The sequence below is a fragment of the Typopeltis vanoorti genome, chromosome 21 (genome assembly GCF_054136105.1).
Source record: "Typopeltis vanoorti isolate ZY-2024b chromosome 21, IOZ_Tvanoo_1.0, whole genome shotgun sequence".
NCBI lineage: Eukaryota > Metazoa > Arthropoda > Arachnida > Uropygi > Thelyphonidae > Typopeltis > Typopeltis vanoorti.
This window is the reverse complement of record NC_143569.1, coordinates 32,942,867-32,961,819: the sequence shown is the minus strand read 5'-3', so window position 1 is coordinate 32,961,819 and position 18,953 is coordinate 32,942,867. Positions and strand designations below refer to the sequence as shown.

Sequence of the window (18,953 nt, the reverse complement as noted above, 5' to 3'; positions counted from 1 at the left end):
GGCATTCCCTCTATAATAAACACAGTTATTGCTTGCCAGTCATTGTTGGTTGGGGGAGCTCTGGCACTGTACCAACCCCCCCCCCCTTGAGCATGAATTCTTCATTCTCTAACATTTCAAGGGCCCTAACAAAGTCCAAACCAAGTACTGATGCTGTAGATACAGCATTTGGTAACAGAAGTAAGAAACAAAAGATATATGATACTAGTATAAATGTACCAGTATTTTTAATCATCCTTCTTTTTTCAAAAGGGTTTAGGACTGGCAGGATCTCTCAAAACTGTTAAGAAATTATGTTCTGGTGATATCCTTATGGAAACTTGTCAGCAACATTCCGAGAAACTTCTGGGTGCATTAATGGGTGGAATACCAATCACAGTATAGTACACCCACAGATGCGAGACCCTTCGACACTTCTGTGAACAGATCCATTTTGGTAATAGGGTAATCAGTCCGTATTGTGGGATGAGTTATTTATTGTTACACGTCGGAAAATTAACTTCTCTTTTATGATCCTTGTTGTTAACTATGTTGCTTGTATAACAGTTGAAAAATTTTACCTATAAAGCACGTGATTTCGCATGTTGGCATCCAATTCGTACTTTCTTCAGTGAATCGACTATTCTTGGCAAGTCACCAAGCAGAGATCTACAAACTATGGGCATACTATGACACCTCATAAAACACTCGATTTTTGTAGAGGAGTGATATGAGAATTTGATCTCTTTGATGTCCCTGATGAGGAAATATGTTCAGAGCTTAAAGATCAAGGAGTGACAGGTGTGAGGCACATCCTGATATGTAGGGATAGTCACCTGGTTCTATACTTTTGGTATACCTATGTCTCCAACATCTGTGAAAGTAGGTTATCTCAACCATCCTGTTAGATTGTACATCCCTAATTCACTAAGATGCTTTAAATGTCAGAAATACGGGTATACCCAAACTGCCTTTCGTGGCACTACCACCTGTGCCCAGTGTTGTAGTAAAGAGCATGATGACAAATCTTGCTCTTCAAAATGAGCTAAATGTGTCGACTGTCAGGGAGATCATCCAGCCTACAATTTTGCATGTCACAAACGTATGATTTTTAAATACAGCCACACACAGAAATCAGAAAAAGTAATCACTTGGGAAATTATTATTTTTTGGAACTGACCCAAAGAAAGGCTGAACTAACATTGTCACCACTGTTTCCCATTGTAAATATGTGCAAAAAAAAATATATATATATAACTTATTTATAGAAAATTATATATTAAAAACCTGTCTATATCGGTGTCTTAAACACTTCAGTTACGCAAAACAGATGAAAGTCAGAAAATAAACAGCAACTCGTGACAAATGACAAAGTTCAATTGGATTGGTTGACACAATAACCAATCACAGCCACTGATTTCTGAGTGCTGTTGTCTCAGTGCACCTTCTGGGTGGTTAAAACCACTGGAACGCTAAGAATTTGATCTTCTGTGCTATCTGTATGTTAAAGATGTCCATAATTGTGACTGCAAACTTGGGCTTTTAACACAAATGTGATGCACTGCTTATACGTTGAAAAGTGTCCTCTTCATGAAGCATTAGTATATTGTGTTTAATTTTAGGAATCACGTGAAGCTAGAGGTTTTGAACAGGAATAAATGCAAAAATTTAATATCGATGATATTGCTATTCCATAGGTGTGCACTGATGATATTGCTATTCCATGGGTGTGCACTGTACACCTAGCACACCCAGAATAATTATATATATATATATATATATATAGAATAATTTTATATAATTTAATTTAAAACTAAAGAAACAACATATTATTCCAATTTTCTGCCTTATATATATATATATATATATTTTTTTTTTTTTTATTTTATTTAATTACCGTATTTACTAGCGTATAAGATGCACTTTTTTCCTTTGAAAATAGGTTTGAAAAACAGGGTGCGTCTTATACGCCAATACTCAGTTTTTTATTATTTTCATTTCTGGAAATTTTCTCTGTTCTGAGTTATGCAATTTCTTTATTGCTTCCTTGCGGTGTGTGTGAGAGCATTCCAGTTACGTAGAGCAGTATTTCTCAAACTTCAGACATCCGCGTTCATATGATTGGTGCGGTATTAACAAAAGATCGTGCTACTAAATGACAAAGACAAGCCAACAGTTGAGTTGAAATGCTAATTCTCTTCAACCAAATTCCTTATATAATATCTGAAACACATTCGCTATATATTTCTTCGTTTTAACACATTCACTCAAACAAAACCATATGTTGCACCGGCAACATATGGTTTTGCTTGAGTCATACAGCATTTTCTGTGAGAGGGGGATATGTGATTCATTAGTTAGTGCTATTTTTATCCCAATTGTCTCTAATTGCACTGTTTGTTGAGAAACATATTGCACAGCCTGCAGATGTCTCTGTACCTTATTCAGTGATAAAATAGGAACGTTTTACGATCTTGAACTTCACGGATACATTGAATTTTATTCTATGCATTAATGATGCATAGCCGAAAATTGCCACAGACCCCCCCCCCCCCCGAAGACCTTTCATGTACCCTGGATATGCACCACACTTTGAGAAACACTAATGTAGAGTTCAGTGGATGCGCATGCACTGTCATCGACGATCACAGCTGTGTCCTGTTCGTTTAAACTTTCCAGTTGTTGTCGCAGTTGTGAATGGTGATAAATTTCTGCAGTTTAATTTTCTCTAAGTTTCTTGGCAAATTATGGCTGAAAAATGTCGGCATTGTTACAGTATTGCATATAAGCTACGTGTGATTGCGTATGCTAAAGAACATGGAAACAGGGTTGCAGAGAGGCATTTCGGGCTACCCCAACTGAGAAAATGATAAGAACTTGGCGGAATCAGGAAGAGGGTCTAAAAAAAGGCAACTCACAGTAAATATAAACTACGAAGTGGAACTACAAAATGGATAGAACTGAATACTTGGATTTTAGACCACAGAAAAGCAGGACTTTCATTGTCTACAAAAATGATTATTCATCAAGCGAAAGCAATAGCCACTAAAAGATGGATCACCAACTTTACTGGATCAACAACATGGTGTTCAAGATTCATGAAGAGAAATCAGCTATGTGTGTGGACTAAAACAAAAATATCACAAAAGATGTCAGCTGAATATGAAGAAAAAATTATTGAATTTCATCGATTCATCATTAAAACAAGGAAACGTGAAAATTTTGAACTTGCGCAAATAGGAAACATGGACGAGGTTCCACTGACATTTGATGTGCCCTCAAAAAAAAATTGTAGATTCCAAAAAAAACTCACTGCACCGTTGTTTTATCCTGCTGCGCTGATGGGACAAAAGTGCCACCACTATTGATTTTTAAAAGGAAGACGCTACCCAAAGAAAAGCTGCTTAAAGGAGTGTTTGTACATGTTCACACAAAAGGCTGGATGGATGTAGGAAGAATGAAGTTATGGATAGATAAAATTTCATCTAGGTGCCGTGGTGGACTGTTGAAGAATCCTGCCATGCTATTAGGGGATCAGTTTTGTTCTCACAGAACAGACGATGTTACAAATAAACTCAAGGAATTGAAAACTCAACTGTAATTCCAGGAGGTCTAACTAGTCAGCTTCAACCTTTAGATGTCTGTATTAATAAACCATTTAAGGGATTTATAAAGGAGAAGTGGAACAGCTGGATGCAGTCTTCAGACTTTGAGGTTACGCCATCAGGAAGAAGGAAGAGACCTAGCATTTTGCAAGTTTGTCAGTGGGTCAAAGCTTCATGGGATGCTGTGAAAACTGAGACAATGGTTAAATCATTTAAGAAGTGTGGAATTAGTAATGCACTGGATGGTACAGAGGACAATTTTTTGTATGAGGATTCAGATTCTGATTTAGAAGAGGTTTCAATTGTCTCTTCATTTAGCTCTGGAGATGAATTTCTGGGTTTTGACGATTAAAAGGTGGGTACTCTTTCCTAATTAGATTAGGTACTTATTACTTTATATTTGAAATGCTGTAAATTCATTATAATATTCAGTGATAAAGTTTTTTTCCTAAAAAATATGTACAAAAAAGGGAGTGTTTCTTATACGCCGGCAAATACGGTAAATTATAAAATTATTCTGGATGTGCTAGGTGTGCTGTGCACATTCATGGAATGGCAGTATCATTGATATTATATTTTTGCATTCGTTCCTATTCAAGACTCCCCTAATTGTTTCCTGACTTCACATGATTCCTAAAATTAAATACAATATACTAATGAAATGAAGAAATCCTAATTACATATTATTTCTTCAGGTATAATAGTAAAATAAGGCTGACCACCTTATCCTGTGAATGGTTGAAGGGGCTGATGATTAATAAACCATTGACACTGCAAGGTAAAAGAGAATAAAAGGAAAATGAGATGAGATTAAATGGGCACTGCATGCAGTCCAAAGAGTCATTGTGGGAGAGCCAATCTATGATACCTCTCCTTGAACACATTAAATGACAAAACACTCACAAATGACTATGGCAACCCATTCCACTCATTTACAACTCTCTAAGCAAAAAAATCTAGTCCTCACACCCATACTAACCACACCTTTATTCAAATTCCAGGGATGACCTTGTTCTGGTCCCTTTAGCCAAATGCTGAAATATTTCTCTTGCATCCATCCTATAAAACTCTCTAAGCAACTTAAATGTCTCTATCATATCCTCTCTTTTTCTCCTATCAATCAACTTCTGCAATCCACACAATCTATCCTCATAGAGAACATTTCACAGGCCCCTCACCAGCTTGGTCACTCACCTCTGAATCCTCTCTGCCATTTCCTCATCCCCAAGAGGACCAGACTTGAGCCCAGCAATCCAGATGTGGGCATATAAAGAGGAACAACAACTTCCTTATCTCTACTTGTTAATGTGTTCTTCAATAGTCAAGTAATCTTATAGGCCACCTTAGCAGTATGTCCTCTAAACTTTAGCTCTCTGTCTACCACCACTCCTAAATCTTTAGCTTCATCTATTTTCTGGAGTATAGTCCATCAATGTGATAGACAGCTTGTAATCTGTTTATCCCAAAATGCTTAACTTTACTTTTCTCCACATTAAACTGATATCCATTATCTTTTGCCCATGCTGACAGCCTATTTAAATCATCCAGCAAGCTCTCCACATCACCTTGATTAACTATTACTCTACCTAAGTTTGCATCATCAACAAAGAACTGAATATTTTTTTTCAGATTATTTCCTATATTATTTATATACAAATTAAACAGCAATGGCCCCAGCATTGAACCGTGCAGCACACCACTGTGGTCACCTTTTTTTTTTTTTTTTTTGCCTCAATTCCACTCCTCCATATGCCACTTTTTGATATCTCTTCAGTAGCCACCCTCTTATCCACTTAACCAGTGGTGTATCCATCTCCATTTGTTTATTTTATGTAACAGAGTTACATGTGGCACTCTGTCAAATGTCTTTGCAAAATCATCATGTAGCCATTTCCTTTATCCAGCTCTGCTGTTATTATAAAAAGTTAGTAAATTACATATATAACCCTTCACAAAGCCATGTTGACCCTCACGCTGTATCATATTTTTATCTACCCATTCTTTCTCGTTTTTACCAATTTTTCTAGTACTTTAACCCCCATGCCTGAGATACTGATTGGTCTGGGATTTGCTACTGCAGTCTTAGAATCTACTTATGCAAAGGAATTATTTTGTCCTCTTTCCACTCTCGTGGAACTCTACCATAGCTGTGATTTAAATTAATAGCTAAAGGCATTGCCAATTCCCTTGCACATAGTATATATAAAATTATCAAACCTTCATGCACTCAAAGACTACTCTTGGTAGTGGCCCTTCCATCTGATGCACTCACATTCTCTGCATCACATGCATTCATGCACCACACTGTTAAGTAATGTATTAATAAAAATTTACCACTCTCCATGCAAAATATCTGCTTCTTCCTCCCTTACTTACACTTTACTTGTACAGTTTTCAGTAATAACCTCCCCCACATTTCCCATTAGTCTGATAAGAACCCCTAACCAACTTATACATCTCTATCATATCCACTAGACTTTTTCACCTTTCTTCATACTCTGTATTCCTGAGACCAGAACTTTAGTCAGTTGCCTCTGGATCTTTTCCAATGTCTCTTTCCTTTGGAAAGCCAAATGACAAAATTTGTGCACAATATTCTGTATGCTAATTAAGGATGTATGCAATGGAACAATAATCTCCTTAATTCTACAAGTTGACATCCTGTGTATCATTAGAATCCATTGTGATATCCTCACAATTTATCTGGATCCACCATCATCCTCAGGTCTCTTATTTCTTTCATTTCCTCCAATATACCCTTGCTAATTTTATCTCTGCATCCCATCATTGTTTTCCATATTTTAAAACCTTATACTTTGTGTTATTGAACTGGCAACCCCACCCCCATGCTCATTCACTCTGTCTATTCATGTCCTCTTGTAAAGCCATGTCTGATGTACTCAGAGTTCTTCTTAACTTTACATCATCTGCAAACAACTGAATATTCCCATTCAGATCCTCCCCATTATCATTAAAATAAAAGTTAAACAGCAGTGATCCCCCTTAAATAGACCCTTGAGGCATACCACTAGTGATATTACTCTTCTGAGATATTGCTACCCTATACACTGAGGATGGATATCAAGAGGTTGTTGAGGAGAGTGTAAGAGAACGGTGTGATGGTACTGGTAATCAGTGTGCTGCCGAGGTATGATAATGGTGAGTTGAGATGGAAAGCAAGGATCATGAATGGCATGTTGACAGAGCTCTGTGAAGAGGACAGTGGAGTTTATAAATGTGTGGGATGTATTTGAGGGAAGGATGGAAATGTGCAAAAGTAACAGATTGCATTTAAATAGATTTGATGTGATCAAGAAAGAGTACAGGAAGTAAGAAGTGAAGCAAAAGATCAGGTGAGAGAGGAACTAGTTTGACTGACTGACGTGGTTGTAAATGAGAATAGTAGTATCCTATAGAATATAGGATACTACTATATAGGATACATTCTCCTTATACTGTCTCATATATTCTATAGGAGACAGTATAAGGAGAATGGATGTTGGAATAGTAATTGTGCATATATGAGGATGGTAAGTATAGGAATGGAATGGGAAGGACAGACTGGTTGTAGTTGAGTCTGAAGAGATAGATAGGATAAGTGGTGATAAAGACAATTGGGGTGAGGAAATCACAACCTACAACCAGTCTGTCACAACCCACAACCAGTCCTACCCATGCTACAAGTAGCATGGATAGGACTGGTTATAGACCTAAGAGTGAATTTCTGTGTTCACAAATGGCAGCAGCATCAGAAATAAGGGAGATGAAATGGTTTCATTGACAGTTTATTCATCCCAAAATTGTTGGAATAAGTGAAACATAGTTGGATAAAGATCATATCTTGACAGGAATAGAAATAGAAGGGTATGAAGTTTTATGTGAGGATAGAAAGGACAAGAAGAGAGTGGGGTGCTGTTGATGATAGCAGGCAAATTATATCTGCTCAAAATGGAGATATGAGATATAAATAGTGGCAGTGGTTTTGAGTCAGTATAGTGTGGAGGTTGATAAGAAAAGATATTTAGTCAGATGCTGCTATAGTCTAGGGCAGTGTTTCTCAAACTTCAGATATCTGTGTACCCCTTCTTAAATTTTCATTATTACCAAGTACCCCTTTATCAGAATAATAAATAAATAAACTATATTTCATTGTAAATGTCTATTTTATTTGAATTTATATGTTCATGTAAACAAAAAATATGATTTATTTTTAATAGAACAAAATTTGGAATAGGTTCCTCTTCATTTCCTATCCATGAAAATCCACATTTCAAGTAATTCATATCATACGAAGATTTTTCATCTTCTTCCTAGTTGGTTCTCTAGAGATGTCAGGCGACATACCCTTATCAATTTCATTTGATCCAGATACGATATCAACATTTTCTTGTTGCTTACAGCTACTTGTATTTGCTATTTTGCTCTCTTTGTGTGTTTTATAAATCCAGTCTTTAGCTAATGATCCATACTTAAGAATTTGAAAGCTAAGAAAAATTACCATATTTACTCAAATATAACTCGCACTTTTTTCCCAAAATTAAAGCTAAAAAATCGAGGTGCGAGGTATATGCGGAGATTTTCGAAAAATAAAGTTTTTTCAGAAAAAAACTGAAAATAGTGTGACTTACCAAGAAGTTCCTATTTGCTATCGCTACTTTTGGCATCGAGAACAGTTTCCTTGTGTGCATTGTCAAAGTCATCTACCCAAATAGCTTCATCTTCTTTCACATTATTTCAAGCAAAAATTACCAGTAGTTTATAAGATTTGAGATATGCAATGAACAATCCTTCACAAATGACTAATGAGAAGTAAAACCAGAGTGCGAAACACGGCAATGGCCAGTAAAGATAGAGCAGCTATGAAGAAGTGCATATGATTGGTGCGGTATTAACAAAAGATCACATGAACCAAAGACAAAGGCAAGCCAACAGTTGAGTTGAAATGCTAATTCTCTTCAACCGAATTCCATAATATCTGAAACATGTTCACTATATATTTCTTAGTTTTAACACTTTCACGGTGGGGATGTCATGAAGCAAAACCATATGTTGCATCAGCAACATATGGTTTTGCTTGAGTCTATACAGCAGTTTCTGTTGGAGGGAGATGTGATTCATTAGTTAGTGCCGCTTTTATCCCAGTTGTCTCTAATTGCACTATTTGATGAGAAATATATTACACAGACTGATGTCTCTGTTCCTTATTCAGTGATACAATAAAAACTACTTGTTTTTCTTGCATCTTCAGTATAGTGACACTGTTGGGGAGGGCATGTTGTTTACCGCAGGGAGCGAGTTACTAATTCTCCTACTCGCAATTTGAGTAGGAGAATTCATACATAATATATAATTTATTGAGAAATATATACATTTAAAATAATTATTTTTTTCTTAATAATGATTTCGTGCGTTAATGATGAATAGCCAAAAATTGCCACGTACCCCCTTTGAAGACCTTTCGCGTACCTCCGGGGTACACATACCACACTTTGAGAAACACTAGTTTCTTCATCACCCCCCTCCATACTCTAGGGAGTGTGGTGGATGGTGATGAAGAAATATATAAGCAATGGGTTAGTGAACAAGGGAAGGATGATGCCATATGAAAACTTTTGTGAGGAAAGGATACATGTGGAATTGCAAAGCTAGTGATTATCAACAGCTTGGAGTTATGGCATGGAATGAGGTTTTAAGTACGAAAGAGATAAATGCTGCATGGGAAGTGACCAAAAGATATTTAACAACATTGATGTGCGGATGTATTCAGAAGGTCAGAAGACTGAATAAAGTAATGGATGAATGAAGAGATTAATCATGAAATTTGGACGAAGAGGATACTGTGGAGGCAGCCCAAGATGAATAATGGTAGCAATCAATTGCATGTAGAATATAAAGAGCAGGCCAGGAAGGTAATTCAGTTGGTTGGAACAGCTAAACCACATGAGCAGAAATTAGCAAATCAGGCCACGAAAAACCCTAGAGAGTTTTTTTTTTTTTTTTCTAGATATGTGGCAATTAGAAGAAAGAAATGATTATAGTAAAATTGATGTTAATGAGTGAAAAAGGTAGAATGGTAACTGCCATTCTACCATTGGACATAGTTGAACTTAGACATAGTTGAAGTATTCAATGAACAATTAATAAGGGTGTTTCATCCTCATCAGGATGAAATCATGAGAAACTTGAGGAAATAAAAGAGGATGGCTTAATTGTGTGTGAACAGGAGGTACAATACATGAGTAAATAAATAAACTTGATATCAATAAGGTATTAGGATTTGATGATATATCACCACATGTCTTAAGGGAATTGGTAGTAGCATTAGTATGCATGTTTAATAAGTCTTAGAACTGCACAGGTCTCAAAAGGGGAGAAGGTAAAACTGTTCCACCACATTAAAGTTGTGATAAGGCTGTAGCTACAAATTATAGGCCAATCTGTATATCTGGAGTTGTGGTTAAGGTATCAGAGATTAGTGAGAACTAGGATGCAGAAATAAGTTAACAGTATTCTCTGTAATTGTCAGCATTGTTTGTTGAAGTGAGATATTTTACCATCTTATTTATGTACTGCAACAAGGTGCCGTATGACTTGGACAAGGGAGACATATACAGTAGTATACTTAGATTTTGCAAAAGCTTGTAATAGATTGCCACACAACAAGTTGTTAAATTAGCTGAAACAGATGGAATTGGATAACATAGCAGTGAGTTGGATCAGTCACTGACTGTCAGAAATAGGTATTAGAAAGTTGTATTTGGGAGGCAGCATCTCAAAAGAAGAAAGTCACTAGTGGTGTGGTGCAGGGTCTTATTGGACTATTGTTGTTCAGTTTGTATATTAATGATATTGGGATGGGTTTAACTGGTATATATATATATATATATATATATATACAACTATTTGCAGGTGATGCAAAACTGGGGAGAGCAATGCATAGTCAAGCAGATGTTATGGCATTTCAGGGCTTGAATAAATTGTATGAATGGGCAGATAGATGGAACTGTCAGTTCAGTGTTGTAAAATTTAAAGTTTTGAAATTTGGTAAGCAGCAATGGGATACAAAGTATACACTTGGTTGGGAAACATTTAAGGCGATAGAAGAGATGAGAGATCCTGGAGTAGTGGTGGACAAGGACCTAAAATTCAGGCTACATTGCATAAGTTGTAAGTCATCACATTGAATAATAGCAATGATGTGGAGGATCTTGACATGCAGAAAGAAAGGGGTTATGATTCCATTGCATAAGGCCTTGTTCAGGCCTCATATGGATTATTGTGCACAAATTTGGTCACCTGGTTTTCATGGTGATGAGGATATGTTAGAAAGGATACAGAGAAGAATCACAAAAATGGTATCTGGTCTTTGGAATGTGGAGTATGAAGACAGATTGAAAGAATGTAATTTGCAAAACCTCATGAATAGGAGGAGGGGTATGACTGAGACACATAAATTGGTGGGGATTGTTGCCAGGTTGACATGAAAGAAATTTTTCATAGAATGGGAGGAGGGAGAATACATTGCCTGAGTGTGTTTTGAATGTAGACACATTGAATCAGTTTAAGGCACAGTTGGATGAGCTTTGTGTGATAGTGTGCACCTCCCTCAATGAGTCTGACTTCATGGAGGTCAAATATTATTATTACATGACACCTCCAAGGAGTCCAAGAACTCATCTAGGGAGGATACCTACTCTACAACTCTCCATCTTCACCACTCATATCTGCCAACTACATCGAACCGCCTCATCGACACCAACGTCATCTACTGCCCACTACCACCACTAGTATTTTCACAATCAATCACAAACATCCATATCCACAGTAGGATTCGAACCCACAGCCTTTTGGCTGGAGAGTGGATATGCTAACCGCTCAGCCAACCAGGCCTCTCTATATTAATAATAATAATACACAACTTCCTGATATTTATCACCCTCCAGTCCAGTGTACTAATCTGTTATTCAGCCTTGTCCATTCCAGTTTAACAATCAACTTATTTGGCCATCTATCAAATATCAAAAACCTTTGTAAAATTTTACTATATCACTGTATATGCATGCATCTTCCTTTTCCAATGCAGCTGTTATTGTAATAAGTAAGCAGATTACTAAAACATGATCTTTCTTTTAGCTAACCCATATATTTCTATGTATGGTCATCAGAGAGTATGTCACTGTTGTTAATCCAGTTGACAACAGTTTTGGTCCTCACTAACCTCTTGAGCACCTGACACAATGATCGGCCTGCAATTTGTACAAGATTACGTACAAGCAGTACATAATCTTGCCTTCCTTCCTTCCACTTTGGAACTTGGCCCAATGTAAAACTACTTTCTGCTCACTCACAGTCAGTCCCTCCTCTTCCCTTGCTGCTACACTCAGACTCTTCATGATGGCATATTCACAAGGATGAAATACCTTTACGAACTGCTCAGTTAATGTCTCAGCTATATCCTCCACAGTGGTTATCCTTTTACTGTTTTCACTGACCCTTTCCTCTGCTGGCTACATACCAAAAGAACTCCCTAACTTTTTTGCTTCATTAACTATCTTCTGCTCATAGTGCACTTTTGCTACCCTTAACAAGCAACTGACCTTGCCTGCTCTTTGTACCCCTCATGTAACTAATTATTACCACTTATGTCCCCCCCCCATAATGCCTTCTTTCTCCAGGCTATATCCTAATAATCCCTTTGTTCATTCATTTCACACCTACCTTATTTAGCCTTCTGACCTTTGTAATGCATTCAGACATTACTTCTGCCAGTTTAATAGCACCCCAGTAGCATTGATCTCGTTTACACCCAACTCCTCATTCCATGATATTTCTGTAAGCTGTCTCCTGGGCTTTTCATAATCACTAGCCTTGTAGTTCCGTATATATACTTTCCTCAGAGAAGTTCTCATATAACTGACAACTACTCAGGTAATCACTTCATGGTTACTCTCACCAACTGGAGCAAGATAACACCTCGTGTATAATGACAGCCTCTGATGGGATCAAATTCTCAATCCTCGCTTGCTCTCTTATGTACTGTATGGTTGTTGTTTCACAAACACTCAAGAATTTCATTTTGTGTACTTCTGGATGCTACCCAGCCTATATTACTGTAATTAAATCATCTATAATGATCACCCTCTTCCTGTTTGCCTGGCTAATTTGCTTATACATTTCAGGGTCATTACTTTCCACATTTCTAAGTCTGTAGCAACATCTAAGTATTTCATTCTATCCACATCTACCTCAGAACTTGCCACTATTTCTACCTTGCATGGACACAACTGCTTTTCTATCATTAGCTGCACTGCACCTCCTTTTTTGCCTTTTCTGTCTTCAGGAAAAACATCATCCAACCAGATTTCACTTAACTCAAACGATTTTTGGTGATTGTATACACAATCAATGTAACAATTCCTTTCTCCTTATTTCTGATACTTGTCATTTGTATACAGACATAATAGTTCATTTCTTTCTCTATTATAAGTTCTGCTGATATCTCTTCTCGAATTGACTCCTTAATCCCCCCCCCCCTCAGTTAGTTCTTTCTCTCTGTCTCTCCATATCAGAATCCTCCTTAGACCTATATGTCCCCTCCCACATCTTAGACTGTCTCATTCCTTTCTCTTCCAACATCAGCATTTCTCACACTGAGTTCCATGTCCACTCTGACCCCCCCCCCCCAATTTTCCTGTCAGTCTTGTACTCCTCTCATTCTCCTCACTCATGCTATTCACCTCTCCATTCATAAGCATTCCTTTAATCCCGTCCACCTTACTTTTTTGCTTTTCCACATTGCTTCTTACTTGCTCAGATCCATTCTTGGCAGTGGCACCATCTTCCTTCCAGAAACAACCTCTTCAGATGACACACCAAAACCATTCAGATGCAACCCATCATTATGCAGTTCCATTCATCCTTCAAACTCATCCCACACATTCACAAACTTCACTCCTTTCTCTACACATCTCCACTAATATACAATTCATGATCTCTGCATCAAACTCATCACTGTTATACCTGGCATAAACGATGCCTGTGATAGTTTATTGAGATTAACACATTAAAGAAGAAAATTAGAGAATTTCTTTGTATTGTTAATGCACAAAAGTGTTATATGAATAATGATAAATGTAATTCCTATTATTTCAGCACCTCTTACTAATCAGCAGGACAAATTAAGTAATGGCCAGTCTACTGAAAGTTTGCTATCCTTAACATCCGATACTGATAGTAATCAGAATCAAACACCAGTTCCACCACCTAGGAAGGTAAGCATATCTGTCTTTTTTGTTGCCATTGAATTATTAGTAGTAAATTAACAATAATTTAACTGCATTTCTTTATCATTTTCATTTAACTCATTTTCAAAACCTCCACCCTGTATAAATCTCACCGGCAGCATGTGGTTTGAAATGTTTTTTAGTGCTTAATTCATGAATGTGTTACATTTTGTTTAATACAGAAGCAGTAACTGTTTTTCATGAAGTAAAAGAAACAAGTTATAAAATTCTCAAACTTAAATCCAGTATAAAAACACAGAATTACTGTACTGATAAATAATACTCAAGCTGTTAAGAAATTAAAAAATTTCAAAGTTATACATTCTGCATTTAATACCTTGATTTATGCAAGTGATACCTTTTATTCAGATAGTGTTGTACTCCTTAACACATCGGATGAAAGTCATCAGGATTCTCTGACTAAATTGAATAACAGTTGTAACAAATTTGGCATGAAAATCAGCAATAAAAAAGACCAAAACTATGAAAATAGACAGGACCATAGAAAACTTCAGCTGCATTCTGAAGGGAGATCCTATAGAACAAGTAAAATAATTCAGCTATTTAGGCACAGTTCTTATTGGACCCAGCTGAATAAATTTATATGGAATAAGAGAGAAATTAACCAAAACACCAGCTAGCAGCATACAAGACAGTGTTCAAACCAGTTTTAAGTTATGGATCTGAGATGAGTTAGAAATAAATAGAGACCACAGAATGAGAGTTATGAGAAAAGTTAGGGGAGTGAACTCAGCTGGCCTGGTTGAACAAGTATTTAGTGTACCTACTTTCCAACCAACAGGCTGCAAGTTCAAATCCAGCCATAAACATCCATGTTTATGTTAGTGCATGGATGTTTGTGATTGTCTTTAGGTAGGAGATGAATCTCAGTGCCCATTATGAGACCACATCCCACTTATTGGAGACCTGAAGTGGCTTGAAAAAGTTCATGTTGTCTTTAGAGCAGTTTCTGGACTAGGTAAAAAAAATAAATAAATAAAATAAAATAAATAATTCTTAGCCCATCCACAGTACGAATGCTATACGTTTACAACAAGAAAACTTTCATGGGTGGGAGCCACATAATGGTTTTTTTCCAAGCAGAAATCATTGTTTTAATAGAAACTTCTTTTCATGCCTTATCGATGATCCTTAAGCAATGAAGAATGTTGTAATGCTATTTCCAAAATTCTTTAAGAGTCAGTTCTGTGGCATTGGTTATTTCCAAGCACTTTTGAAACATAGCTTTAATATACAGTTTTTTGAAGTTTGAAATCACTTGCTGGTCCATGTGTTGTATGATAGACGTGATATTGGGCGGCAAAAACTTTATCTTGATGAAACTGAATTCACCAACTAAATCCTCCTCTAAATTTGGGGGATGAGCAGGAGCATTGTCCATCACTAGAAGAGCTTTTAATGGTAGATTTTTTTCAGTAAGATAAGCTTTTACAGTGGGAGCAAATTCTTGATAAATCCACTCAGTGAAAAACTCTCTGGTAACCCACGCTTTCATGTTGGCCCTCCACATAACACCAAATTTGCTCTTTATGACATTGTTCTTTTTAAAAACACGTGGATTTTCAGAATGGTAAACGAGCAAAGGCTTTATCTTACAGTCTCCACTAGCATTACCACAAAGCAGCAAAGTAATTCTATCTTTCATAGGTTTATATCCTGGTGCCGTCTTTTCTTCTTTTATGATATAGGTCCTTTTAGGTATTTTTTCCAAAAAAAAAGATCGCAATTAAAAACCTGTTGAGATACAAATCCCTCACTATCCACGTACTCCTTAAAGGTTTTTACAAATTTGTCTGCTTCTTTTACATCGGCACTCGCCGCCTCTCCGTGCATGACAATACTATGGATCCCAGTTCGTTTTTTTAATTTATCGAACTAGCCTCTACTTCCTTTAAACTCCCCATTTTCAGTACTGATCTCAGGTGTGCGTTTCTTAAGTTCACTATGCAGATGTTTGGCTTTCTCACAAATAATTCTCTCAGTAATAACGTCACCACATAATCGCTTCTCGTTTATCCACACTAAAAGGAGTTTTTCCATCTCTTCAATAACATGTGATCTCCTTGAGGTCAATGTTGTCACACCTTTAGCCACATTTGCTGCTTTTATTGCTTCCTTATTCTTAAGAATGCTACTTATTGTTGACATTTTTAAACATCATCGCCAGATCCGTCAAACTTGTACCGCTTTCGTGTTTCATGATAATTTCTTTTTTCATCTCAATTGTCGATAATACAACTTTTCTTTTAGGTTTTGTTCTTTCTACATTCTTGATGCCATGGGCAATAAAAAAATGCCAAAAACAGTTGAAAATTCTCTCAGAAACGTATCATGCAATGACTGGGCTGTGTAAAGTAAGGGACAATGCACAGCAGACTGAGACTGATACCCATTGCACAGGCATGGGGAAGTGAGTGAGTGAGAGAAATTAGTCTGGGAGAAGCATGCCCAATCTGTCTAATGCTATATGACTTTGAGTTTCTGGACTATAGTTCTAACTTAGAAATGCCATTCGAACTGTGAATCAAATTTCTTGCGTTCTCAAGCATTTGAACTCTGGAACATTCTAAGGTAGAAGCGTTCGAAGTACAAGGCACCACTGTACACTGATGCAAAAAAAAAAAATTATGGTTGTCTTCATTTTCAAAAGGCTGTTTAAAAAAAAAACTGAAAGGATGAAAATAACAATGTAATCAGATGCCCTTGATAGGTGGTATAAACTACCTATCTACCATAAAAATTTTGAACTTTTATGAAGTAACTTTCTTTTGAGCTAGAAAGTCATTCATTTTTTAATTTTTTGTCAACTTTGAGGTATATTTTTTCATAGAATAAAGGCTTCAGTCAATGTATTTTGGGCACATATATTCAACTACATCCTATTCTAATTTATGCTCATGCGTAGACCTACACATTTTACTGTGTAGGCATTTGGAACTAAAATCCTGCGGAATAGGTTGGTTACTCCTTATTCCTGGAGGTGTCCTATGTCTGTAGAAGTGCATGTTCACACGACTGGTGTGCCAGTTCTGGGAGATTAAAAACCCCAGTTTCCAGGTGAACCCCCCCCCCCCCACCACCACCACCTCTGTATGAAACTGGCTAACTCACCTTTCATCGAAAGAGACTAGATAAAGGTTCCTCACATCACTGATAGGAATCGAACCCAGGTCTTCCCAATCAAAGGGCTTCGTCTATACTGACTGAGCTACAGAGGCTCATTCAACTACATATCTAAATGAAATGCAGAAAAATCAGGCTTGTCGATTCACCTAAGACCTGCAGGGTAGATTTCAAAATGGATAAAAAAGAACGGCTACAATTTGGGGGGGGGGAATTCATCAGAAATCAAAAAAGTGTGGTATGCAACCTTTAGCATTAAAACTGGAGTAAAAAATCGAAAATTGGACAATCTGGAAATAGGCTGTGTTTAATTTTAAAACCCTCTGAAATATTTAAAACGCTTTGTATCTGCCAAATAAAATTGACTGCCATAATTAATTGAATGCTAGGATGGAGGGGAAAATATCTTCCATCTAATATATCTTCTATTGCATTAGTCTTATGACTGGTAGCTCAGCAACATTTCCTTCCATTCTTCTCTTCTGTTTGCTTTCCTCTTTATTTCATAGTATGTTTCAAGTCCAGTGCTTTGTTTTATTTGATCAAAGTATCTTTTCCTTGGTAATTATAACCTTGGTCTCCCTCTTTCTCTTTTTCCTTTGATTTTGCCTTCTATTATTCTTCTCATCAGATTTTCATGTCATAAGAGATGTCCAGTCCATCTGTCTCTTCTTGTTATTAATGTCTTTGATATAGGAAGTAAAGATGTCTTTGCTTAAGGAAGTAAATGAACCCAAAACACTGATAGTGTTTTGGGTTCATTTACTTCCTTAAGCACTTCTTCATTAGATTTTTTGTCTGTTCATTTTATCTTTTGCATTCGTCTCCAACACCACATTTCAAATGCCTCCAGTCTTCTAATATCTCCTGTTCCCATTGTCCATGTTTCACTGCCATAAAGTGCTATACTCTATATATATAAGTTTTTAGTTTTTTCCTTAGTTCTAGACTTAAGTTTTCTTTTAATACCTTTTCCGTTTTATTGAATTAGTTTTTTACTATGCCAATTATTATCTTTGTCTTCTTTTGATCTTCCTTCCTCATTTATTGTACTCCCTAGGTATTTGTAATTCTTTACTTGTTTTATCTCTTTCCCATTTAATTTAATTTTCTTTATGGTCTTTGGTTTCTTGCTTGCCAGTAGAATTTTGGTTTTTTCAACATTTATTTTCATCTGGTATTTATTAAATATCATTTGTTGTTTTGATTAACTTTTTTAGTCTTCTGCTTTTTTGCTATGAATGCAATATCATCTGTGAATATGAGGCAAAATATTCTCTCTCCACCAATCTTTATGCTACTGCTTGTTTTTAATAACTTCTCTGATGGCATTTTCAATATATATGTTGAAGAGCAAGGGCGATAATATGCACTCTTGTCCTACTCCATCTAATATGTACAGTTTCTTCCTTATTATTTGTTCTTATGTATCCCATTTGTCTTACATATATCTGTTTGATTATTCTTCTATCATTATAGTCAATGTGACTTTTCTTCATAATATTCCACATCATCTTCCAATTAACTTTGTCAAATGCTTTTTCTATATCCATGAAGCATATATATCTTTTTTGGTTTAGCTCCATTCTTTTCTTGATTATAGTTCTCAGGATCAGTATTGCTTCTCTTGTTCCTTTTCCTTTCCTGAATCCATATTGGTCTTCCTCTAGTTGTGAATCTATTATTTTATATATTCAGTTTCTGTGTTGGTTACATTGGAGAGCATTTGCTTTCTTGAGGATTGGTATTATCAGGGATCTTGTGAAGTTTCTGGGAGATCTCCATTTTCATATATTTTAGCTATTAGTTCAAATATATAATTTTTTGTTTCTTCATCCAGATTTTGAAGGGCTTCACTTGGGATGTTATCGATTCCTGGGCTTTTCTTCTGGCTTAAGTCTTTAAGTACTTTTTCAAACTCTTCTTTTATTATTGATGGTCC

General features: G+C 36.4%; 1 protein-coding gene across 3 annotated transcripts in view; it reads left to right on the top strand.

Moving 5' to 3' along the window:
- Positions 1-18,953, top strand: part of Asap (ArfGAP domain of ASAP) — a 718,739-nt gene that overhangs the window by 638,869 nt on the left and 60,917 nt on the right. For all 3 annotated transcript variants that reach the window (XM_090411444.1, XM_090411445.1, XM_090411443.1), the window contains one exon: positions 13,737-13,855. In XM_090411444.1, the coding sequence (XP_090267570.1) occupies positions 13,737-13,855 (119 nt within the window). The remainder of the gene's footprint in view (positions 1-13,736; positions 13,856-18,953) is intronic.